Raw genomic sequence first — 26,419 nt, 5'->3', positions numbered from 1 at the left:
TTTTCTCTGCTTCCGCACGGGGGAAGTACTTCCGCTCGAGTTCTCACATCGGCGAAAAATCATCCATTATGCCTTTAAGGCTATTGATAAAGACTGAATTACTCATGCTTTTTTAGGCCTATTAAAAGTGTCATTATTATAAGTGTGAACACATTTCCTTATACAGATCTTCATCTTCACACACACCACATCAAACATGGTTTTAAACTGGGAAACGGTCTTTACTCCATATGAACTGTTCTTCCTCTGCCTGGAAGAACTGGTGATTGGGTCCAGCTTCACAGTCTGCAAACTGAGGCGTGTGATGTTCTTGGCCAATCACATCGTGTTGTCATGAGGCGTCTAAAGTACTGCAGTGATTGAGAGTAAAGTACTAAAGTACTGCAGTACTCTGAGGGCGATGGAGCAGGAGAACCAGGAGAACCTGTTGTGTGACCTCGAATCACCTGAGACGATGGAGGAAATGCCAGTCGATCATGACATAACAAATATTTAGATGACTCCACCAGTTTGATGAGGGAATTATTAATGACTGATGGAACTGCCCATTTCACAAGAGGAAGAATGACAATGAAATAAAAAGGTTATAAAAAGATAAATTATAAAAAAATAAAAAGAATGAAAATAAAAGGCTGTTTATTGTGTTTTTAATTAGTAAAAAACAAAGACAAAAAACTGTCATTTATTTCACATTTTAAGCTAACATTTTGATAACATATTCTAGGATTAAAAAAATACATTTATACATAAAATATATATATTTGTATTTTAATTACTATTTCTACTACTATTTAATTTAATTTTATATTTATTTTCCCCCTCAATTCCTTATTAGGAAATGAGAAGTTTTGTCTATAGTTTTTGTTTATAAAAGTTTGGTTTATAAGAGTTCTTCTATTAAGAGTGTTTTTTAAACTTCCTATATGTTATCTGTCCTTTTCCTCTGTATCTACCTGCGTTGCAACAATGGAATTTCCCTATGTGTGGACAATAAAGGAATATCTTATCTTACTACTACTACTGCTGCTGCTGCTGCTGCTGCTGCTAATGCTGCTGCTAATGCTACTACTATTACCACTACTATACTTTCTACCCTTCTTTCTACTTCTACTTCTACTTCTACTTCTACTAGCAGTGTACTTTTGTGCTTTCTTCACTGCAGTGTGTCATGTCTCTTCCGGACACATTCCAGCCAAAACAACAACAAAATAACACATTCATTACAAACATCTGTCATGACGTCAACAAAACACCGCACCCTTCTCTCTGATTGGTTGCCTCTGCGTTAGCCCCGCCCCCTCCCGGTTTAAAGCCCCGGTGCAAACTTTGTCCTGCGCAGATGCAAACGGCCATGGAGACGGCGAGCAGGATGAAAACGGGACAGAGTGATAAAACAGGGGACGTTCTGACGGACGAGATGTTGAAGAAGATGATTTCTGAAGCAAACAAAGTGAAGACAAACGCTTACTGCCCCTACAGCCACTTCCGGGTGGGCGCGGCGCTGCTGACCACTGACAACCGGCTGTTCACAGGTAACTTCACAATAAGACACAGTTTGTTTTATTAGATTCAGATTCACAAAGGTTAAATTATAGCAAATTATGTAGCTAAGACAAAAGAATTTAATGTATACTATAATAAACATATGTCAGTATTACATTGTTTATTAATCCTGATATGCAAAATGGTAAATGACAAAAAGAGTTGTTGTTTTTTTAGGTCAAATCTAATAGAATTTGAATAAAAAAGGTATTATATTGAATAAACTGCACTAAATTTGTAAAGATTTTAATATATTTGATCATATTTTAAATGTGTTTTGGATTTATGTTTAAAAGTTTCCCTGAATAATTGTTTTCCACTATTAAAATTGGAGCGTTGAGTCAATAATTAAGATTTTTCTGTGGTTTTGTAAAACTAATAAAAAACACATTTAGAAACTATTGCAAAAGCCCTCCTTTGGAACACCAAGATACAGAGAAGCTTAATGCCGTACTGTGGAACATTCCAGAAAATGTGGCGCCACCGGGCCAGGTTACGAGTCAGGTCCGTGTTGAGGAGACAAAAGCGCACATTAAGAACTCTTCAAGGCAACAACAACAAAAAGAGTCGAACAACACAAATGTAACTGGGCCTCGCTGGGTCAGTGTTTACATGGAGCGCTCGCGTGCAGAAGTCGGTCACGTGACACGGCGTTGACATGTTCAGGTTTAACGACCTCGAGGACACGGTCCAAACAGAGACAGTCGTGAGGGGGAAGGACACGCCCAGACACACCCGTCTGGGCTTTAGGTTCACAGTCCCTCATATTGTGCAACTCTTCTTCTGTTTTTCGTTTTATCTCATTGAAAACAAATACAAATGGCTTTGAATATTAATTTTATGAACATAATCAAGGCAGACGTATACTCAATGCCATTAAACACTAAACGCTGTCTAATTCTGTTCCAAATTCACATGCTTTTATTGACTAATGACCTCTCCTTTAAAGTTGTTTCTATGTGTAGATTATGCATAAACTTTGACTGGAGTGACTGTCCCTAGTGTGACGTCACTTCCTGTCATGATGAATATATTTCTAAATCTCACAGAATAGCACATTTTTTAGGTTTATAATTCCACTTCCCGTTTGTACTCGATGACATCACACTAAGAAATGACCCAACAACAACAACAACAAATGTCACGTTAAAAAAACAAACAAATAAAAATATATGAGAGCGACTTTATTTAGTTGAATTAATGTATAGAGAGTCAAAAAAGTTGTTTCTTTTGTGTAAATTCTGCATAAACTTTGATTGGAATGAGTGTGATGTCACTTCCTGTCATTTTCTACAAATTTTTCAATGTTTTCTCCACAAATACCTGCTCGATTTATGTAACACTATAATTTATATGTACAACAGGTATAAATACACCAAATAAAGTCAGAATTGGAAAAAATCGTGAAACCCTGTGACACGCCCTTTAAGGTTCTGTTTGTGCGGCGCAGGTTGCAACGTGGAGAACGCGTGCAACAATCTGGGCGTGTGCGCCGAGCGGAACGCCATGTCCAAAGCCGTGTCCGAGGGCTGCAGGTCGTTCAGGGCTGTCGTCATCTCCAGGTGAATCACACGCTTTTGTCACAAACTTTACGACCTGACGCAACTTTAGCGTTTGCATTTTACGCAACGTCACATTCTGCTGAAAACGAAGGTGCCGTTTCATCACTTCCTCTCATAAATTAGGTCAATGAGTTGCTGAAGTGTTTGTGTATATATATATATATATATATATATAGTCAATGGAGCGATTTGTATGTCCTAATTCACCGTGCCATGTATGCAGAGTTTATAAAATGTCTTCTTTTTTTAGCGTTTGTGTCGCTTCAGCTGCGTTAGCATTATGTTTGCGGGTCAAGGCGAGTTTATTTGCAGAGTGCAATTTATTCAAAGTGCTTGAGGAAAAGATACATGAAAATAACAACACAAACGGACGAAAAAACGCTTCAGAAGAGCTTTTTGGCCTTTTGTGAACGTATTGGCTAGTTGTTTAAAGTACATTTAGATTACCGTATTTTCGGCACTATAAGGCGCACTTAAAAGCCTTTAATTTTCTCAAAAAACGACAGTGCACCTTATATATGAAAAATGATTGAAAATAGACCCATGTGTTTTGGGACTGTCCTGTTGTGCAGAAATACTGGACACAAATTAACAAAGCAATACAGACTATTTTTGACACCCCTATCCTACTCAAATTTGAAATAATGTATTTTGGTCTCAAAACTCCTGCCATGAACATAATGGATGGATATCTATGGAGCACACTTTTGGCCGCCGGGAAGAAGGCAATAACAAAAAAGTGGATGACCCAAGCTGCCCCGACGGTTAAGGACTGGACGGACATCATAACTGACATACGCAACATGGAAAAAATAACCGCCAGACTCAACTTGAAAATGGACAAATTCAACAAACAATGGACAAAATGGTACTCATACTTCTCGCTTTAACCCCTTTTTTCCATTAGATGCAACCTAGTTCACTATCTGCTAACCCTTATCCTTTACATATTTTTGAATTTGCTATGTCCTACTCAGCCCTACTCTTTTTCTTTTTTTTTTCTTATTCTTATTATTTGTTTTATTTATTTGTATTATTTATTATTCTAATATATGCATAAGAGGAAATGTATGTGTCTGTGTGTATGCATAAGTGAACTAATTTGTACATTCATGTTTGTATAAATATAATTTTTCCTCTCATTATTAAATTTTCTTCCCTAAATCTTTAAATAGGTGATTTTGTGTTATGTAATTTTTTTTTGCTGTGTGTTTCAAAAACAATAAATAGTAACAAAAATAGACTTATAGTGCAGAAAATACGGTACCTCAGAATATTCAGGTTATATCCGTAGCTGAGGATCTGCGGGTCATGGGTACGGACAACACGCTGTCGTTCTGTGTCAAACCGTGTGTTAAACCCGATTTGAAACTATTCAGTGAGATTACAGTTACTTAAAATATTCTCAATCTGGAAAAAAACATTGAAACTGAGGACGAAAGAGTAAAAAGCTGACCCTGAAACGCACAGAATTGAACAGCCAAGCACAGATCTCAAAAACAAAATACCGTTTAAATACCGCTAATGTTACGAAAAAAACGAAAAAATGTTTAGTCGTATCAGAATGAGGACGGTGCGGTGATTGTTGATCCTTCACAGAGTGCACTTTCAGAAGACATGGAAAAGAGTCTGGATAACGATATAACTGAAAAGGAAATCATTGACGCAATCTCCATGTTTAAAAAAATAACAAGGCCTCCAATAAGTTTGAGCATTTCCCTTAATTAACCGAAAAAACAGGACATTACCATATTAATTAGAGGAAGCTGTCATCAATGTTCTCTATAAATCTGTGAAGGATGAGCACTTATGTTCTTCTTACAGACCAACGTCACGTCTAAGGTGCTCTCCAAAACTCTAGCGGACAGGTTCCCATAATATAAGAAAACTGTTTCATATCTACAACTATCGAAGGGCCCCGGGGTCACGAGCGGCCCTTCGATCGACGCTGGAAAGGCATTTGACCGTATTGAATGTAATGTAATGCTATGGATTTTGGAGAGTCCTTTCTTAAAAGGATAAAGATATTATATCGAGCACCAGTAACTATGGTAGTAACAAATTACATTACATCAAAACCCTTGAAAGAGGAGGCCCTCAAGGTTGCTGCCTCTCACCACTCTTCTTTGCAACAGCATTTGAACCATTAGCAACAGCATCTAGTAATAATAAAGACATACAAGGAATAAGAATCTGCAATCATCAGGATAAAAAAAAAAAAACTATCATGACTCCCTAAATCCAGAGGAACAATTTTAAATGGTATAAAACTTATGAACTGATACAGGACTTAAAAAACAAAAAAAGAAAAGGAGTGATTTCGATTGAATTCACTGGTTTGTATGTAACGTGTCTTTAAACGTTTGTTCTGTGGCAGTGACTTGAGCGAGCAGTTCATCTCCCCGTGCGGCGGCTGTCGACAGTTCATGAGAGAGGTTTGTTTATACGTCTGTGAGTGAACGTGAGCGAGTGAACGCTCGCGAGTGAACGTGAGCGACTGAAGGCGAGCAACTGAACCCGACTCGCTCGCGAGTGAACGTGAGCGAGTGAACGAGAACGTGAGCGAGTGAACGAGAACGTGAGCGAGTGAACGAGAACGTGAACGAGTGAACGAGAACGTGAACGAGTGAACGAGAACGCAAACGAGTGAACGAGAACGCAAACGAGCGAACGCAAACGAGTGAACGCAAACGAGGTGAACGAGTGAACGCGAACGCAAACGAGTGAACGCAAACGAGTGAACGAGTGAACGCGAACGCAAACGAGTGAACGCGAACGCAAACGAGTGAACGCGTGAACGCAAACGAGTGAACGCAAACGAGTGAACGCAAACGAGTGAACGCAAACGAGTGAACGCAAACGAGTGAACGCAAACGAGTGAACGCGAACGAGTGTACGCGAACGCGAACGAGTGTACGCAAGTGAACGCGAGCGAGTGAACGCAAGTGTGAACGCAAGTGCGAACGAGTGAACGCAAGTGAACGCGAGCGAGTGAACGCGAGCGAGTGAACGGGAACGCGAGCGAGTGAACGTGTAAAAGAACACATTTGTCTATTGTTTTACTGTATTTGATCAGTGTTATTAAGAATCGTTTATATTAAGAATCGTTTATATTTGAGCTTTTTGTGGCTAAAATCTAAAATGATCAAAACTACAGAACCAGAAAACACAGATTTAGAGGAACTACAGCTGTATTTTCAGTGCGTCCTCGAGCTAAAGTAAATCACAGCTCAGTTTAAAGTTGTGAAACACTGTCCTGCAGAAGTGAAGGTCAGGGCCAAGTTTGTGATTAACCTAAGTCCAGTGTCCAAAAGAGCAGTTTCTTCACAAAGGCAACAACAAAGAGCAGAGTGTGTGAGTAGACACAGTGTACTATATGTGCTGTACTGCAGTGACACAGTCTGAGAGTGTACTGCAGTGACACAGTCTGAGAGTGTACTGCAGTGACACAGTCTGAGAGTGTACTGCAGTGACAGTCTGAGAGTGTACTGCAGTGACAGTCTGAGAGTGTACTGCAGTGACAGTCTGAGAGTGTACTGCAGTGACAGTCTGAGAGTGTACTGCAGTGACAGTCTGAGAGTGTACTCCAGTGACAGTCTGAGAGTGTACTCCAGTGACAGTCTGAGAGTGTACTCCAGTGACAGTCTGAGAGTGTACTCCAGTGACAGTCTGAGAGTGTACTCCAGTGACACAGTCTGAGAGTGTACTCCAGTGACACAGTCTGAGAGTGTACTCCAGTGACACAGTCTGAGAGTGTACTCCAGTGACACAGTCTGAGAGTGTACTCCAGTGACACAGTCTGAGAGTGTACTCCAGTGACAGTCTGAGAGTGTACTCCAGTGACACAGTCTGAGAGTGTACTCCAGTGACACAGTCTGAGAGTGTACTCCAGTGACACAGTCTGAGAGTGTACTCCAGTGACACAGTCTGAGAGTGTACTCCAGTGACAGTCTGAGAGTGTACTCCAGTGACAGTCTGAGAGTGTACTCCAGTGACACAGTCTGAGAGTGTACTGCAGTGACACAGTCTGAGAGTGTACTGCAGTGACACAGTCTGAGAGTGTACTCCAGTGACACAGTCTGAGAGTGTACTCCAGTGACAGTCTGAGAGTGTACTGCAGTGACACAGTCTGAGAGTGTACTCCAGTGACACAGTCTGAGAGTGTACTCCAGTGACACAGTCTGAGAGTGTACTCCAGTGACACAGTCTGAGAGTGTACTCCAGTGACACAGTCTGAGAGTGTACTGCAGTGACACAGTCTGAGAGTGTACTGCAGTGACACAGTCTGAGAGTGTACTGCAGTGACACAGTCTGAGAGTGTACTGCAGTGACACAGTCTGAGAGTGTACTGCAGTGACACAGTCTGAGAGTGTACTGCAGTGACACAGTCTGAGAGTGTACTCCAGTGACACAGTCTGAGAGTGTACTCCAGTGACAGTCTGAGAGTGTACTCCAGTGACAGTCTGAGAGTGTACTCCAGTGACAGTCTGAGAGTGTACTCCAGTGACAGTCTGAGAGTGTACTGCAGTGACAGTCTGAGAGTGTACTGCAGTGACACAGTCTGAGAGTGTACTGCAGTGACACAGTCTGAGAGTGTACTGCAGTGACACAGTCTGAGAGTGTACTGCAGTGAGACAGTCTGAGAGTGTACTCCAGTGAGACAGTCTGAGAGTGTACTCCAGTGAGACAGTCTGAGAGTGTACTCCAGTGACAGTCTGAGAGTGTACTCCAGTGACAGTCTGAGAGTGTACTCCAGTGACAGTCTGAGAGTGTACTCCAGTGACACAGTCTGAGAGTGTACTGCAGTGACACAGTCTGAGAGTGTACTCCAGTGACACAGTCTGAGAGTGTACTCCAGTGACAGTCTGAGAGTGTACTCCAGTGACACAGTCTGAGAGTGTACTCCAGTGACACAGTCTGAGAGTGTACTCCAGTGACAGTCTGAGAGTGTACTCCAGTGACAGTCTGAGAGTGTACTCCAGTGACAGTCTGAGAGTGTACTCCAGTGACAGTCTGAGAGTGTACTCCAGTGACAGTCTGAGAGTGTACTGCAGTGACAGTCTGAGAGTGTACTGCAGTGACACAGTCTGAGAGTGTACTCCAGTGAGACAGTCTGAGAGTGTACTCCAGTGACAGTCTGAGAGTGTACTGCAGTGACACAGTCTGAGAGTGTACTGCAGTGACAGTCTGAGAGTGTACTGCAGTGACACAGTCTGAGAGTGTACTCCAGTGACACAGTCTGAGAGTGTACTCCAGTGACAGTCTGAGAGTGTACTGCAGTGACAGTCTGAGAGTGTACTGCAGTGACACAGTCTGAGAGTGTACTCCAGTGAGACAGTCTGAGAGTGTACTCCAGTGAGACAGTCTGAGAGTGTACTCCAGTGACACAGTCTGAGAGTGTACTCCAGTGACAGTCTGAGAGTGTAAAGGTGATAAATGTTGAGCCCCCAAAATGAGTGAGTTTATAGAAGTGATTTCCTGTATTACATATAAACACATTTGTGTTCCGTAGTTCGGTTTGGACTGGGAGGTGTTTCTGACTCAAACGGACGGCTCTTTCCTGAAGAAGACGGTGGAGGAGCTGCTTCCTGTTTCCTTTGGCCCCGAGGATCTGTCCAAGAAGAAACTGAGGATCCAAAATGAATGCTGACCTCCTCACGGTCGCCATGTTGGGTCTAACTGTGAACGTGAACACAATATAACACAAGACATATGTATTACCTTATATGTATTTAAGTGTGAAGGTTTTTCCAGACTGACATAAGATTTAATCCCTGGGGCTGTTAGTAGCTTTGTTTCTGAATCAGAATAGTATTATGTATTATGTAATTATGTCAATTTAAATTTGTGCCACTATAAACTCTTATTTTTTAAACTGTAATGCAATCGTGTTTGTGAGGTCTAGAATGTTCCTGGGAGTGTTGGTTTAGCCCTGGTTTCAGACCTGGTTTAGACCTGGTTTCAGACCAAATTAAGTGCTGGTTTGGACCTGGTTTAGTTCTTATGATTCCAAACATTGAGCCAGTTTGTCTTAAATACAATATTTATTAAGCAGCAATTATAAACATAACTTTAATATTACAGAAGGTCAAATGTATCACAAAATCTGATAAATAAAACATTTCCTCTCGACTTGTTAGCAATATTTGTATTATTATTACTTAATCTATCAAATATGAATCTATTTTCCTTCTATAAATGAGACATTCACTTAAATGAAAAGGAGAGAGGGCGGGGACGATGATAAAACTAACCATTTTATGATTATTACATGCATTTCTAGTTTAAAGGGAGAAGAATTCAAGTATCGAAACCAGTAAAACCGACATACAAAACAAAGGCTTGTCATTTTTGTGCATCTCGACAAAAGATTCATGATTTGATTTTTCCAGAGAAACATTTCATGACGTGACACTCGCCATCTCATTAAGTACGTTTGTTCTGATGGTTGTATTAGTTATTCCCCAGCACCAAGACAGTCCCAGTTTAGTCCCCCAGTTTAGTCCCCCAGTTTAGTCCCCCAGTTTAGTCCCCCAGTTTAGTCCCCCAGTTTAGTCCCCCAGTTTAGTCCCCATTTACACACTGGTTTAGGCCTGGAATTGTCCTTGTTCAGTCATTGGAATAAAAACAAAACATTAAAACCAACTCTGGAGCATCAGAATGGAAAAAATAAAGTTCTGGTTAAATCCCTGCACCTTCCCAGTTTATTCCCAGTATGTTTAGTCCCGATTTAGTCCCAATTTAGTCCCGATATAATCCTCATTATTAACCTGATTTAATCCCGGTTTAGTCCCCCGGTTTAGTCCCCCGGTTTAGTCCCCCGGTTTAGTCCCCCGGTTTAGTCCCCCGGTTTAGTCCCCCGGTTTAGTCCCCCGGTTTAGTCCCCCGGTTTAGTCCCGGACATCAGACTGGTTTTGGTTTAGTTAGTTAGTTAGTTTTCTTCGTGGTTAGATCCGTCAAAGTCCCACATTTAGTGCTGGTTTAGTTTTAGTTTAGTACCGAGCATCAAAAAGTGGATTTAGTGGATTTAATGGATTTTACAGACATAAAAAAAGTGTCCAGCAACGTTAATACAGTAAGTTTAACTGGCCATGCTTTTCTTCTATTGCAGTAAATGTACTTGTTAGACAAATATTAAAACGTAACTAAAACGTCTACAAATAAATATTTTACTTCAGTGCAAAGGGCAAGAAGCCACTACTCAAACATACAGACCCCAGACAACGACGGGCCGTTCCCATAGCAACCCCCACAGTATCAAGTCATTATTTTTTGTGAAAACGTAGTCAGAACCTTAAAGTCTCTTAAGTAAATGAGACCCGTGTTAAAGGTCACGCAGAAGTTTGGCTGACCCTTTAGATAATAAACCCTTCAACACACGACGTAACAGAAGGAGTTAAAGGACACACATTCTGCATTGGTTCTGTTGTTTTGGGCCTTTAAACGTGCTCTTGATTAGCTTTGCATTGGATCTCATGTTTTAGAACTTGAAATAATGCAGCCGTTTCAAGTACACGGTTGTAATGAAGGCGATTTGAATGCGGAAATGTGTTTTTTCTGAGGCTCGGCGAAGGAGCAGAGAAAGAAACGGCCGACAACTCCAGAAAGAACGGTGTTACGAAGTGGTTATTTATGCCTAATGCGTGTTCTTCAAGTCCACAGAGAGGAGAAATGCGACGTCAAGTAGTGACTGTTCCTAAAAGCGGTCGACTGTGAGGTTCAAAACGTGGCTAATGCTAAATAACTAGACGCGCCTGAACGTCCCTCAGCACCTCGCTCGCACCTCGTCGGCTCTCGGACCTGTTGCGGACCGGGACGAGAGCGGTCGGACAGGTTTTGGCAAAGAGTTCAGTGGTTTAGCGCGCTCAAACGTCTTGGCGTGCGCAAACGTCGTGCGTCAAGACCTGATTTTCGACCTGGTTTAGAACAGTCTTCATTACACTTCCAAGAGACCTGGTTTAGTCCTGGTATAGATCTGGTTTAGTCCTGGTATAGATCTGGTTTAGTCCTGGTATAGATCTTAAAAATACATAAGAAAGGTAACTAAAATATACATATTTTGTGTCAGTCGTTTGAGGTTTATTGATTAAAACAAGCTTATGTCGTGGGTCTATTCACGTTAGCTTGCGTTTTCACTATTTTGTAGGTGCACTTATTGTAAAATAATGCTTGCTTTATTTGCCTTTGAGCGAGTTCGAAATAAACCTTTTTAGCTGCATCTTATTTTAACTGTTCTATGCTTTAAAACGGTGTCAAACTTATGCAAAAAACTAACAAACAAACAAACACAACGTAGCTGCAAACTCGTAGTAGTCGCCCGTTCTCAGCTCTGATTGGCCGAGGAGTTTGCGTTTTCGTCCAATAGGGGCCACGCCGGCACGTTTATCCTGGGCAGCGTTCCCTCCATGAGCCGCTCCATCCAGAGTCCGAGTCTGTCCAGCTTGTGGTGCAGCTCTATGCTCGTGGCTCTGCTGGACACCCTCTTCACGGGCCTGTCCTCCCGCGAGTGGGACCGGGACCTGGACTTGGAGCTGGACCTGGAGCGGGAGCGTGAGCGGGACTTGCGGGAGTACGCGTCGCCGGCGTCGGCGTCGTAGAGCGAGGCGTCCGTGGACTCGTCCCCCGTGAACACCGGTCTGAAGAGGCAGAAGTAGCGCCTGTGGCCGTTCAGAGCCAGGACGTGACCGCTGAAGTCGGACAGGTCCTCGTCCTGCTCCGGCTCGTCGGACCGGGCCGAGCGCAGCAGCGACGGCATCCAGCGCCGGTGTTTGTCCGAGTTCAGGAAGGAGAAGTGCAGCGTCTGGGTTCTGAGGGCGGGTCAGAAACACGAAAAGTTTAGTGTCGTCGTCGTCGCTGAACACTTAAGACGTCAAGGTGCAACATAAAACAATGAAGAATAAAATAATGATAATAATAGCGACGTCTGTAGAGTCAAATATGGTATGCATCAATTAAAAAATGACATTTATATTAACTAATATGAGAGCTTTATTTAGTTTAGAGAGATCAAAAAAGTTGTTTCTTTTATGTAAATACGGCATAAACTTTGTCTGGAATGAGTGTCCCTGGTGTGATGTCACTTCCCGTCATTTTCTACAGATTTTTCAACGTTTTCTCCACAAATACCTGCTCAATTGGTGTAAAACTGTAATCTATATGCACGACAGGTATAAACACACCAAATAAAGTCAAAATCAGACAATCATAGTAAGTTTGTGAAGGTTTAACAAAGAAATACTGTTCCTTAAAAACAGTGATACATAACAGAATACTGTGCATAATAATGTGTAATATCTCGATTATGGCACGTTTGTGAGTATCGTGAGCCTATTGTGTATCTTACAGAGTCACGTGGGACCAGGATTCATACCACGTAGTCTCTTTTTTCTTAAGTGATATTAATATTAATAAGATCACGTGGCTTTACCCAGAGAAGGAGAAGACTTCTTTGGCGAACTTCCTCAGCAGCACGTTCTTGGAGGCGTCGGACAGAACCAGCACCACGTTGATGTGTCCCGGTCTGAGCCGCACCAAGTTACTGGTGTACGTGATGTCCGTGAGCTCGGTCACCTCCACAAAGTCCTTCTTAGGCGGCCGGCTGCTGACAAAGGGAGCAAACGATCAGACCGGGACTGAATCCGGACCGGACCAAGGCTAAACCGGGACTAGAACCGAACTACAAAAGGCAGACTCAAGTCCACTTCAGTCGCAGCGTACGCCCGATTTAGTCGTCAGGGCTTTGTTTAGAGGATTTAGTTTCAGATAAGTAACAGTTTTGATGAAACCAGCACAGGCAGCACCGAGACGACCGGACCCCGAGATCAGGACCATCTACGCCGGAGAGCGAGTGCGTTAAAGCAGGAACAAAGTCACAGCCTTCAACAGTCCCTGTGATGGTTAAATGTGTCGTTTTGAGGCGTTTGAAGGGTCCCCCGTCGCCCCCTGCTGTCTCTGTCATACAATTACGGCGGAGAAACCGTGGCTTTTAAAAATATTTGGCAATGAGAAATGTTTTTGCACGTGATTAGACCGTCTTATTATGACAAAGAAAGAAAAAAACTGGAGCTGCATAGTTTTGTCCGTGATGCGACTTATATGTGATGTTATTCGTTATTTTCACACAGACAACCACAAGAGGGCGCTCTAGGCTCTAAGCGACGCAGAAGAAGAATCTGCACTTTCTCTTCCTCTCGAGTTTGTGGAGTTGTTTAGAAGTGACACAGAGGAAGAAGAATTCAATGGATTTAGTGATTTGGGGTAATACTGATGCTTTAGTAAACTTGTTAGCATGTTCTTTATGCTATAGTTATCTGTGATCAAATGTAAATATATGGTTATTTCTGTGATGTATTTTATCTGCTTAATAGTGATATGACTATATTTGTATATTATCTGCATCATTAGTCTAAGAGAAAAACGGCATGTGAAAAACTGCATTTGGTTGTGTGTCGTAAAGATGGGCCAGAGGAATGTTTACTCCTAGGGAGGGGTGTATCAGCCCAGGGGAGTTTAGGTAAACATTACCCATGCTTTATCTCCAAGGAAAAATACCAACTATTGTAAAAGACAAGTGCCTTGATGTGAAACTGACCAATGAGAATGTGACCCGCCTATTTCATCATTTCTAATAAAACCAACCTGCATGAGAAAAAACATTGTGAGACCAAGCAGGGTCGCCAGGCTATTTACGCCAGCCTGGTGGCCCGGCGGTTTCTCCCATGCATGCTACACAAAAGTCTTACATTTCTGTATCGTTTCATATTCTAAGTTGAATTGTGTTCTCTGTGTGTTAAGGAATAGCATTGGTGTATGTCTGATTTCTTGACATTATCTGAATAACTGTTAATATGTTACGTTAACATACCAGACACTTACCACAGTTCTGTCTGTGCGTCATGTAGCTGAAGGTGTTAGCGTTAGCATACGTACACCTATTCACCATGTTCTCTCATCTGTTATTATTTTAAACTGCATTTCAAGATGAAATGTCTGTTCTTGGTCTTGGATTTTATCAAATACATTTCCCCACAAAAATGCGACTTATACTCCAGTGCGAGTATAAGTCGCACTTCTCTATTATGCATTTTTTGGCTGGTGCAACTTATAGTCCGGAAAATACGGTACTTCATTCTGCTTTAAAGTTATAAGTATGAGTAGAAAAGGGCCTACTCTAGAGACGCATACGTTTGATCAATGTACTTCTAAAAGAATGTTTTTTACATCAATTTACTTACTACTTACTACATTTTACTACTTGTATAATATTATTTAGTCTTTTTTCTCTGTATTAAACAGTGTTGCATGTTCTGCGCGTGTGAATTCACCTGGAAGTGCCGCCTCGCTCTGCCGTTTCCTCTGGAGGCGGCGGCTGCTCTTTGGCTTTGGCTTTCTGGGGTTTGTTCTCTCCGGGCTCGCTGTCGGACAAAAACAAAACACACAACACTTTACACGCACTGCAGCCCTTTCACAGGATCGGTCCATTTCGTTTTAAAAGTGCGCGACGGATGAACAAAATCCTGGTGGATGAACAAAATCCTGGTGGATGAACGCGACGCTCGAACTGACCTGAAGGCCTGGATGATGACGGTGCCGAACAGAATGAACAGAGCGGAGAAGATCAGGGACAGGATCGGCATCATCTCTCGCCTAAACGGGGCAAAAGACAACAAATATATACCATTATTTATAAGTTGTGGTGTCGCAGATGGAACAGGAGACTGAACTGAACATTGTATTCACATATGGACCATAATCCTCTGCTTCTGCTTCCATCTCAGCTATGTATTTAATTCATAACATATACAAAGACCAATGAAGAAGAAGATGAATCAGACGCTACAGGGACGTGTCATGTCATATCAAACCGTAGCTTTATAATGTTAAATTAGTTCAACACGTTTTGTTTTGATTGACCGTTTAATGGTTTGTCCGTGTGGTATAAAACCACATGACAACAAAGCACTATTATTTTGTGTTGAAAATGATAGTAAAGTATTGAAATATGTCTGGAGTATCCAAAGATTCAGAGATAAAGTACAATGACACCTTTTCTTACCAGTTTGAGAAGAGCAAATCATCATAAACTTGAATGAAGTAGTCGTGCGCGGCGTTCAACCAGCGGATGAAGAAAATCTGAAACATAAAAGACATTTATTATCAGAAACATTAAATCTAAACAAGGTTTAGAGTTAAAACCTCTCCACCAGAATTATTTGGATCATTTTATCCCTTAAAGGTGCCATAACATGCTTTTTTTCACGTTTTGTAGTCTATCCTAAGTGTATAATTGATAATAATAAGGGTTGTGCAACACCCTTAACATAATAGTTAAGAAATATCACCCAGACCTTGGACCCCCTCACCAACCCGGAAATGCAAACGGCTTGGTTTGATATTCGCCCCCACCCTTGCGAAGAGCGATCTGGCTCCCCCGCCCAACCCGTGACATAGTCTCAGAGCGCGTGTGTGCCCCGCCCACCCGTGACGTAGTGTGTGCCCCACAGCTGTCTGCTATGCGCTGCGCCGCGCGACTGAGTTAGAAACGATAGAACTTCAGATCAACACTACTTTGAGTAGACAGACAGACAGACAGGGTGAGGGGGTGGAGAGGGGGGAGGGTGAGGGGGGATGATGACGCGTGCCTGTGGTTATGACGCGGTCTTGTAGCCACCGCCCGTCAGTTTGGAGATTCGAGGAAAGGAGATAGTCTGTAATATAGCTAAACACTGCGGGAATCAATCAAAAAAACACTGGGTACATATATGAAGCACAAATAGCAATGTAAGAAGGTTAAAAGCTCTGAAAAGTTGATTTTGCATGTTATGGGACCTTTAAACTGCTGTCACAACACACATTTTAAACAGGTCCAGGAGCGTCTGAGAGGAGCGTGCGCATTAGGGACGTAGCAATTCAGTTAACCCTAACCCAACCCTAACCCTAACCTTAACCCTAACCCTATTCAGTTAATCGATAATCGCGAAAACCAAAAATAAATAATCGTGACAATCTTAGAAGTAAAATTAAGCCTCAATCTACAGCCCAGAAAATAGATCTGAATGTGAATAACCTCTAATCCGGAGAGTTTAATTTGGTAAAGTCGGTCACAAACGGTAAAGATTTTACCGTATTTTTTGCACTATAAAGCGCACTTTAAAATCGAAAATAGACCATTCATTGTCGGTGTGCCTTATAATCCAGTGCGCCTTATAGTGCAGAAAATACGGTACTGTCGTTTGGTCACAGTCTCAATAATCGCAAATAATCGTTAAATCATGGCGTTTTATCTCGCGCTAACATTTGACATCGTGACACCCGTAACGGCACTGTGTCTCCAAGTCCGAAACGTGACAGTGATTCAGAGAAGCGTCCCGGGCGGCGGTCTCACCGGCGCCATCTCGTTGTTGAGCTGCGGCAGCGTGGCGTCGGCGCTCAGGTACGACGGGTCTTTCTGCAGCAGCTCGATCTCGCTGTGGAGCCGGTACTTGTCCTCCTCGCTGCCGTTCCAGCCGCCGCTGAGCGAGCGGAACACCACTTTGCCTGCCTGCGTGCGGCGCTCCAGGATCACCACCTGTCCGGGCACACGGGCGTGGAACATGAGCGGGCGACGCGCTTTGACTTACAAAAACATGAACACTTTAGTATCGGGACAGTTTACTCTGATCGGACTGTTACCGTAACGATTACATTGACTCATCGCATAATAAATGACAGAACTATATATTTCAGGGCTCAGTAATACGTTTTTAGCTGTAGACTGTTGAATAAATCATTTCTAAAACTTGTTATAGACACTAACTAAATAGTCATTCTACCATATTGTACAATTATAAAAGGTTTACTGGGATTTGACATCGACCCAAAGACAACTCTGAGAAACCCTGGTTCTTTTTTTAATGTTTGACAATGTGAAATGTTTTTCTGCGTGATTATACTGTCTTATGATTTAAAAAAAAGCATTTTCATCTTTTTTTCTGACTGTATACTCACACAGGACCTGCAGGGGGAGCTCTATCGCCACAGTTACATGGTTCTGTTTAGCTCTTAGTAAATAAATAAACCACGGTATTTATATTTTGAGACAAACGCAATAGTTTTCCCGAGGGGTCTTAGTCAGGGGGACACTCTCCTGACTAATAGCTTCATTTTTTTCGGGAATTCAGCACTAACTTCAAGAATTTTCTCCTCGACTGCACTATGGAGAAAGGAGACTGTAAAGACACCATGGCCTTTTCTATTGAGGCTGAGCAACAGTAAAGTACCTTATCATCTGCATGAAAAAAATTGTACTTGACATTTGACACATCAACGAAAAGATTATTAACACACAGTACATAGAGAACATAATTGGGCCTAAAACAGAGCCCTGAGGTACTCCTGTGGGCACATTCAAAAAAGAGGATTGGGCCAAAGATTACAGATATTAAACACAAAATATCTACATTTTGACACTGCAAATTCTACCGTGGAACTCCTATCTTATCGTTCACCCGTTTAAAAGGCCTCTCAAAAAAGTTGTGATGATGTGTGAATACAGTTTGTTGCATTGTCTCGATCTAAACCCAGCGAATCCATGACTACACGCAGCCTTATTTGCTTATGCCATATTCAGTGTTCTAGCGTTACAGACCTGTGGGGAGAGCGCGGCCTGGTTCCGCAGCAGAGCCAGACACAGAGGCTGCTGGTGTCGCTGATAAACGTACGCAAACCGAAGCACCTCCTTTTTATTGGCGACGGCGAAATCCAAAAACGCTTTGTTCCCCGTGTCAAAGGCCTGGTCCTGGTCCGTGATCAGAAGAACACAGAACCTGCAAACAAAAGAGAGGGAGAAATGAAATATTGTATTTTTCGGACTATAAGACGCACCTTTTTACATAGTTTAGGCCGGGGTGCGACTTATACTCCAGAGCAACTTATGTGATATTAGTTATTTCACAGGCAACCACAAGAGGGCGCTCTAGGCTCTAAGCGACGCAGAAGAAGAATCTGCACTTCCTCTTCCTCTGGAGTTTGTGGAGTTGTTTAGAAGTGACACAGAGGAAGAAGAATTCAATGGATTTAGTGATTTGGGGTAATACTGATGCTTTGGTAAACTTGTTAGCATGTTATTTATGCTATAGTTATCTGAATAACTGTTAATATGTTACATTAACATACCAGACACTTACCACAGTTTGTTGTCGTCTGTGGTAGCTGAAGGTGTTAGCGTTAGCATACGTACACCTATTCACCATGTTCTCTAATCTGTTATTATTTTAAATTGCATTTCAAGATGAAATGTCTGTTCTTGGTCCTGGATTTTATCAAATAAATTTCCCCCAAAAATGCAACTTATATATGTTTTTTTCTTCTCGATTATGCATTTTTTGGCTGGTGCGACTTCATAGTTACAGTTGTAGCTCTCACAGAATTTAAATACTTTTCTCATCGCTGTTGCCGACGTCTGTGATTCAATCCTGAGCGTTTCTTTACGGTTTTCCTAATTGTTGTGTTTGTTTTGATTCAAACAGACCACGCCTTTTTTTGATTGGCTCATTTGCCCGCCAACGATCACGTCCGGTCGTGACGTATCGCGTCGCTTTGGCGTCGCGTCGATCTAAACGTGTGAAAGTCGTACTTCCTGCGCCGGTGGAACTGCTTGATGGGGCAGAGCTCGTCGAAAAGTCGCTGGTTCACGAGCCGAGGAACCTGCAGGAACTTGTTATTGGACACAAACTCGTCCATGATCTGCTTCTTCATCCCACGAGCCTGAAAAAAAAAACACACAAAATGCAGGAAACATAAAAGAAAAGACAAGAAGCGGCGGTTAAAAATAAAAACGTGCAGTGTTTTCTTTACTTAATCCTCTGGAATATCACAGTAATGACCTAAATTAGACGTGTGCAATATTGACTAAATATGCATCTCTATTTGGACTATCCTAATGACAATATTCAGACTATACTTTCAAGTACAGAGTCTCCCATTAATAAAGGAGACCACCCTATTGTCTAATTTTATCCCCCAGAGTCTAAAACAAAGTAAACAATCAACTGGTTTGACAAATACAAAACACTTTTGGTATTATTTTAAGCATAAAAATAAAGCACACTGTTAAAAAAGGAACTGTTTTAAGATTCAATAGAGACATTATGTGTTTGGAAAATGTCTCGGTCGAGGTTCAAGAATTGCACAAAAGGTGACTGGACAGTAAAATGACACTAAAGTTATACTCTTTACTACGATGTTTTTAATAGACAGAGACAATGTACTGTATTCTCCAAAACAATTGCGATAATATCACTTTTTCAGCGTCTCCCAGCTTTATTTCTACTACCATTTGTCTTGGATATGCAGTTACGTTCCCGGCAGACATTATGGTTTTCTAATCGTGATTCGTCTCGGGTTAAAATGAATAGCTCGCGGTGTACGTTATGTAAACGGTTGGATGGAAGCGGCACCTGTATGATGTCCACGGGGTTCACGGTGTCCTCCTTGAACAGCAGCATCGTCGGCGCGTAAGTGTTGACGTTGAACTGACGGAGCAGACGGGCGTTCTGGGTCCCGCCCTGATCCACGTACCCGAAACGCACGTAATCTCTGAAGGAAAACGCCGTCAGCTGAAAAAAAGAGGCGTGTGAGTTCAAAGGTAGATCCATGGGCAGGGTGGGTAATACTGACCAAAATGATATGTTATACCGTATTACTTTTTTCATAGTTTTGGCCGGGGGCGACTTAATACTCCGGAGCGACTTATATGTGATATTATTTGTTATTTTCACACTTGCAACCGCATTTCATACTCCAGTGCAACTTAAATATGTTTTTTTCTTCTCTATTATGAATTTTTTGGCTGGTGCGACTTATACTCCGGTGCGACTTATACGGTAGTCTTCTTGATAACAATACTCAAACGATATTTTAACAATGCATCGGAAATGTGCTTGTAAATGCCTTTGTTGAGGTAAAATTCAAGCAAAAAGTCTTTAAGATTAACTGTTAAAAGGGTTAGAAAAATCACTCTACAACCTTTAAAAATGTGCTCTTTTTATAGCGTTTTTTCACAATAAAACAATTCACTTGACGTTTGAATTGTCATTTACAGGCGCAATTTACAGGCACATTTTTTATTCGTTTCAATCACAAACGATCCAAAACAACAATCGCGACGCTCATTTTCCAATATATTGCACACATTTATTCATGAGACATAAGACTTAAAAGGAAAAGGTGATAAAACATAATGCAAACGAATTATTTGCTAATTTATTCACGTTTTTAGGACAAGAAGTGCGGCAAAATATCAAAATAGTATCAATATCGTGGGCTGCTGTATCGATATATCCCCACAAGTAATTTTTGGTATAATTTATCGTATTATTTTGTGGCTGCACTACAATTTTGTTGCTTGTTTAAAGATAGGATAGTTCTATACGTGAAACCATTGACATTTTGGTGATTAAAATGGGCGCGTTTCATTTTGAGTTTGTGCGGGTTAACAAGAAAACGTTATTAAAATGTGTCGGATTCTGTAAAAAAAAAGAAAAAAAAAGATATAGAATATTTAAGTGTTGAGCCTCTCTATTAATATCGTTTTAATCTACCTTATTTTCCGGACTATATGTCGCACCTTTTTTCATAGTTTAGCCGGATTGCGACTTTTACAAGATATTATTTGCTATTTCCACACTGGCAACCACAAGAGGGCGCTCTAGGCTCTAAGCGACGCAGAAGAAGAATCTGCACTTCCTCTACCTCTGGAGTTTGTGGAGTTGTTTAGAAGTGACACAGAGGAAGAAGAATTCAATGGATTTAGTGATTTGGGGTAAAACTGATGCTTTGGTAAACTTGTTAGCATGTTCTTTATGCTATAGTTATCTGAATAACTGTTCATATGTTACGTTAACATACCAGACACTTACCACAGTTCTGTCTGCGCGTCATGTAGCTGAAGGTGTTAGCGTTAACCCCCCAAAAAATGCAACTTATACTCCAGTACGACTTATATATGTTTTTTTCTTCTCCATTATGCATTTTTGGGCAATTTATAATCTGGAAACTACGGTAATCAGCTCTACATTCAGATTATGTCTCGGTTAAAGGTTGTTTTCCTCTGTACCTTGTAGAGCAGTGGAACCACCGGGACCTGGTCGAACAGAAGGACGCTGGGTTTGTTCTCCTCCTGCCAAGCGTCCAGGAACGACTCGTAGTTACTGTCCGAGATCTGCCGAACACAAAGGAGAAGTTACGGTTCCATAGACGCGCGTTTTAACGAAGTTTCAAACGGGTCGTCCTGAACTAGAGCCGAGCGATTCTGCCTCACATTTGCATAAATACATACAAGTGAATAAGGAAATGAGCTAAATACAGAAGAATCACGTGTTTGTAGACGTCTGAACCACAGGGCGAGACAGAATAAAGACGCATAAAGACACAGGACAATTACCCAACTAACTAAATACCTTTTTATCGTTCTGATTTACTGCTACAATGACAGGTTAAACAACACATTTCACTAGAACTAAAAGGAACATGATTATATTCAGGATTTTACTCAAATGGTTGCCTATTTATGTTGTTCATCATCAGTTTATGGTGCCGTTTATAATGTTACTTCCTGGTTGGACACGGACGGCAAGGTATTTCTACAACCGTTACCTGGCAACCATACAGTACACAAAGGCCAACATATGATTAGAAAAATAAAAATACCCGACACCTGCTCTTCACAAACGGCAACTTGACTGATGTAAAGCTACGATTAACATTTACCACAGGTCATACACCACTAACGAAGTCGTAATTTTAAAAAAGGTTGAATTGCATGATAATAAATCACTGTGTGGAGTGAATGTAGAGAATTTAAAACCATATTTATACATTTGCTACATAACAAACGTGTATGTCACATAAAGACCTTCTGGATGAGTTTGTTTGGCAGCAGGTCTTCGATGAACTGCCTGAGGTGGTCCCGGACCACGGCCTGGTGGAAGAAGGACACGCGGCCGTTGACGAGGCCGATGATGGAGGGAGCGCGGTGGGCTCCGAGCTGGGTCGACAGGCGCCGCTCGTATCCCAGGTCTATGATGCCGATGCCCACGCCTGCAGCAGAGACATGTTCAGAGGCTCTGCCTGATACTGGGCTGGTCCTGAGGCGGTGCCAGTGTAGTCCCGGTTCAGACCCGGTTCAGTCCTGGTTCATTCCTAGTTCAATCCTAGTTTAATCCTAGTTTAATCCTAGTTTGGTCCCAGTTTAGTCCTAGTTTAGTCCTAGTTTAGTCCTGATGTTCCTTTGCTACAATATAGCATAAAACTTATACATGTCCACGGAGACTGTTCTAAAGTTTGGTTTTATTACTCTCTATATCCAATTAAAATGCCACATCCAGAAAGTTACACACTGTTGCTTTAAATAGAGACAAATACAAAGATATAGAAAGCAATTCAATGCGAATAATATTGATTTCTACAGTATAAAAGGCATCATTTTAATATCTGATGGTTTAAGCTCTGACCACTTCTCCCTCTTCTTCCCACCGTCTCACCCTTTCCTCCTCCTCTTCCCGCCGTCTCACCCTTTCCTCCTCCTCCCCCTCCCCCTCGTCTCACCCTTTCCTCCTCCTCCCCCTCCCCCTCCCCTCACCCTTTCCTCCCCCTCTCCCTCGTCTCTTACCGAGAGGCTCCAGCTCCTCCACCGTCTCCTTCCACACCGGCTCGATGTGCACGCAGGCGAAGCACCACTCGGAGGTGACTTTGATGAGGTACGGCCTCCTGAAGCTGTCCGGCAGCACCTCGCTGTTGAACTGAGCATGATGCAGGAGGTATTTACTGTCTGCAAACTCACGAGACCTGAGGACGAGAGCGGGAGAGAACGGCTGATGAGCGCGAGACAATACAGAGCTGCGGGTCAGAAAATGGGCCGTCCGCTTCCCCTGCCATCCTGTAAAACAAAGATCTGCGCAGAACAACGGCTGTTAAAGAAGCTGTACTCAGTGTGTTCATGTAGTAAAGTAATTTGTTTTTTTATTGCAAAAGCTTAATGTCTAAATGAGACTGCCGTGAGCCGTTTAGATCTAAATATAAAGCGTTTTTTAATCGACCTCAAAGCAGAAAGTGACGGTGTTAGTGCCGTTAGCATTCTGGTCGTTAGCAGTACCATGACGGCAACTCTGGTCTCTGAAAATCTGTGACACTTGGAACGTGTTAGGAAAGTGAGGAATATATTTCACAGTTAACTACTTCTGTTTTTCACATTTGTAAGACCGTGAAAAATCAGACATAGCACTTTTTAAGATTTGAATGTACTAAATGCCAGAAACAACTGGTACTAGATTATCGACGCAGAGGCTGAAAGAACGCGGAGGCACAGAGCCGCCTCGAGCCACCCCAAGCTGCTCCTAGCCGTTCCGAGCCACGCCGATTCGCCCCGAGCCGCTCAGAGTCGCCCGAGCCACTCCCGAGCCACCCCAATTCGCCCCGAGCCGCTCCTGAGCTGCTCAGAGTCCCCCCGAGCCGCTCCCGAGCCGCTACCGAGCCGCTACCGAGCCGCGCAGAATCGCCCCGAGTTGCCCCCGAGCCGCTCAAGAGCCGCTCCAAGAGCCGCTCAAGAGCCGCTCAAGAGCCGCTCAAGAGCCGCTCAAGAGCCGCTCCCGAGCCGCGCAGTCGCCCCGAGTTGCACCCGAGCCGCTCAAGAGCCACTCAAGAGCCGCCCCCGAGCCCCTCAAGAGCCGCCCCCGAGCCGCTCAAGAGCCGCCCCCGAGCCGCTCAAGAGCCGCCCCCGAGCCGCTCAAGAGCCGCCCCCGAGCCGCTCAAGAGCCGCCCCCGGCCCGCTCAAGAGCCGCCCCCGAGCAGCTCAGAGCCGCCCCAGGGCCGCTCAGAGCCTTCCACGTGCCACCCCCGAGCCGCTCCGAGCCACTCAGAGCCTTCCACGTGTCCACTGTGACATGGTCTAAACCTTTGACCTCATAATATCATTGTGCATCGAAATTGGTATCGAGACCAGAGCATATTCCTCAGTATGGACATGGAGTCTGAAACGTTAGCGTGGCGACGGCGTTACCGTGGGAACTGGAAGAAGGACTCGTCGAAGTAGAAGCTGTGCTGGAAGCTCCTGAAGCCCTGGTGCTGAGACTGACCGAAGGGCTGGTTCTCGTCCATCTGCCCGTAACGGTCGAAGTTCGCCCGGCGCTCCTCGTTTGACAGGATCTGGAGGAACGCAGGAGAAAACATGATCTATAACTATATAAATACATAACTACATAACTACTGAACTATGACATGATCAATACTCTGACTCTAATGTGATCTGGCAAAAGCAAGACTGACAAACACCACTAAAGAAAAGGAAACATGAATCTGTTGGAAGTTGGTATTATCGAATGTGAATAATGTGCAGGTGTAATGCGATCCTCCTGGACAAACGAGGGATCACACCAACTTGATGGGTTTAGTGTATAAAAGTGGCAGCCATTTATATTTACAGCACATTTGACCTGGATAAAATAAAAATAAACGTACAGACAGTGAAGCATCGTTACGTTCTAGTTCTAGTGTTGGGATCATTGTGGGAAGAAACATCACAATTCTAAAGTTAATGTGACTTAAACGCTCTGGTCTGATAAATACAGTTTAAGTCAGATAAATACACCTTAAGTCTGATAAATACACTTTAGGTGAGATAAATACACAGTTAGTCTGATAAATACACCTTAAGTCTGATAAATACACTTTAGGTCAGATAAATACACTATAGGTCTGATAAATACACTATAGGTCTGATAAATACACTTTAGGTCAGATAAATACACTTTAAGTCTGATAAATACACCTTAAGTCTGATAAATACACCTTAAGTCTGATAAATACACCTTAAGTCTGATAAATACACTATAGGTCTGATAAATACACATTAAGTTTACTTTTCTTGGTTGAACTAAACAGCGATTGACATGTATAAAATATGTTTCAGTTCTTACAAAGACATTATGGATTAACCCCATGATCTTTACGTCTCCGGCTCATATAAAAGCTGACGATCTTCTGTGAATCGTACCTCATAGGATTTAGAGATCTTGATGAACATGTCTTCAGCAGACGGGTCCTTGTTCTTGTCTGGATGCCTGGAAAGGACAAAAAGCACAAACTAAACCCATTTCTATTCATTGGACGTGAAGTGTACATAATATTACCAGACTAATGTGTGTTCTATGAGCTTTGTAGAAAAAGATTGATAGAGTGGTTAGTGGCTTTAAGATGAAGATGCTCTGTGGTCCTGAACTTCTGATCTGATCTTTTTCTACAAAGGAAAACTCCTGGATGAAGGAGGGATTACACCCACATGTTCTGTGAGCTGTCATAATTACAGAAAATGACCATAAACTTATAGAAAACCTAAATCAAGAGGAACATTAACAAAATAATCATTATTTTTGACTCTCTAAATATATATTTTTTTAAAAAGCTCTCATATTTTTAGTTGTCAAATTAAAAAAATTGTGACATAGAACAATCTTTCGATCCTTGTGTGATGTAATCAATCACAAACAGGAAGTGGAATTATATAAACCTAAAAATGTGCTATTCTGTGATGACATTTCCATCATTTCCAGCCAAATTCAAAACACATTTATCTTTAGCTGCATTTCAATGCAATTCAACCTGTCAGGGGCCCTTCAGAGCCCTTTAGAGCAAACAAACACACGACTACAACACGACGTTAGAGGGAAAAGCAGAGGTAAAAGAGGTGAAAGAGGTGAAAGTGAAACGCAGACGTGCACGGCCTGCAGAGGATGCACTCTCTCACCACTCCTTGGCCAGGCTCTTGTACGCCCGCTTGATCTCGGGCTGGCTCGCCCTCCGGCTCACGCCCAGCACCTTATACGGGTCGAACTCGGCTGACTCGCAGCACATGATCCACGGCCCCGAGGCGAGCAGGAGCCAGAGCAGACGCCGCGACAGAGCCCCCCGGAGAGCGCCACGGAGCCGCCGCGCTCGTCCCGCGTCTGTCATCGCAGCGGCGCCGCGGAGGGAGAGAAAAGAGCCGAGGCAAGCGCGCGACCTCGTTAGCAACCGCGCCGAGGGAACCGCCGGGGCCGAACGAAGGCGACAAAACTCCCCCCCCGAGTGTTCTGGACTAACGTGCGAGCGCGGACATGCTCCCGGTGAATGCTCGCGTTAGATGTTCGTGCGATGGCGAAGTGTCATCGCGGTGTTTGCGGAAGCTAAAGGTGAGTTTAGCTCATGGATCTGACGAGGCGGCGCACTGGGGAAGTGTCACTAATGCGACAGGGATGCGACTTCCGGTCAAAAAACAAATAAATACAAAATAAGGTTAATAAAAT

At 42.8% G+C, this 26,419-nt stretch overlaps 2 protein-coding genes across 3 annotated transcripts; one reads left to right on the top strand and one right to left on the bottom strand.

The window, feature by feature from the left end:
* The first annotated feature begins 1,347 nt into the window (after window positions 1-1,347).
* cdab (cytidine deaminase b) lies at window positions 1,348-9,228 on the top strand. Its single transcript, XM_072451540.1, has 4 exons — window positions 1,348-1,532; window positions 2,993-3,104; window positions 5,482-5,539; window positions 8,617-9,228. Exons 1-4 carry the CDS (start codon window positions 1,352-1,354, stop codon window positions 8,752-8,754), a joined length of 489 nt encoding a protein of 162 aa, XP_072307641.1. The 5' UTR covers window positions 1,348-1,351; the 3' UTR covers window positions 8,755-9,228.
* Window positions 9,229-9,641: 413 nt separating this feature from the next.
* Window positions 9,642-26,102, bottom strand: dnajc16l (DnaJ (Hsp40) homolog, subfamily C, member 16 like). Of its 2 annotated transcripts, none has more exons than XM_072451538.1 (15): window positions 25,882-26,102; window positions 25,132-25,198; window positions 24,139-24,284; window positions 22,753-22,928; window positions 21,997-22,181; window positions 21,199-21,303; window positions 19,541-19,699; window positions 18,718-18,848; window positions 17,731-17,908; window positions 16,489-16,671; window positions 15,160-15,236; window positions 14,670-14,750; window positions 14,429-14,518; window positions 12,532-12,705; window positions 9,642-11,911 (listed from the first exon to the last, which is right to left on the bottom strand). In XM_072451538.1, the coding sequence occupies exons 1-15, from the start codon at window positions 26,085-26,087 to the stop codon at window positions 11,428-11,430; spliced, it is 2,442 nt and encodes an 813-aa protein (XP_072307639.1). In that variant the 5' UTR covers window positions 26,088-26,102; the 3' UTR covers window positions 9,642-11,427. The 2 variants fall into 2 exon arrangements, with proteins under 2 accessions (XP_072307639.1, XP_072307640.1); XM_072451539.1 differs by having other exon boundaries at window positions 9,643-11,911; window positions 12,532-12,702.
* Between the last annotated feature and the right edge of the window lie 317 nt (window positions 26,103-26,419).

This window comes from Eucyclogobius newberryi, unplaced genomic scaffold (genome assembly GCF_026437365.1).
Source record: "Eucyclogobius newberryi isolate DKJ021-1_F unplaced genomic scaffold, fEucNew1.0.hap1 SCAF_19, whole genome shotgun sequence".
Lineage (NCBI taxonomy): Eukaryota > Metazoa > Chordata > Actinopteri > Gobiiformes > Gobiidae > Eucyclogobius > Eucyclogobius newberryi.
Note: the sequence above shows the minus strand (reverse complement) of the source record. Positions and strands in the feature narration are given on the sequence as shown.

Bases quoted from the DNA above. Each gene is read 5' to 3' on its own strand.
- dnajc16l (XM_072451538.1), bottom strand. From the start codon at position 26,087: ATGACAGACGCGGGACGAGCGCGGCGGCTCCGTGGCGCTCTCCGGGGG. The intron at 21,304-21,996 runs GTCTTTATGTGA...TGTGTTCGGCAG, and splicing joins CAAACAAACTCATCCAGAAG to ATCTCGGACAGTAACTACGA. The intron at 18,849-19,540 runs GTGCCGCTTCCA...TTTTTTTTTCAG, and splicing joins ACCCCGTGGACATCATACAG to GCTCGTGGGATGAAGAAGCA.
- cdab (XM_072451540.1), top strand. From the start codon at position 1,352: ATGGAGACGGCGAGCAGGATGAAAACGGGACAGAGTGATAAAACAGGG. The intron at 3,105-5,481 runs GTGAATCACACG...GTTCTGTGGCAG, and splicing joins AGGGCTGTCGTCATCTCCAG to TGACTTGAGCGAGCAGTTCA. The intron at 5,540-8,616 runs GTTTGTTTATAC...TGTGTTCCGTAG, and splicing joins GTCGACAGTTCATGAGAGAG to TTCGGTTTGGACTGGGAGGT.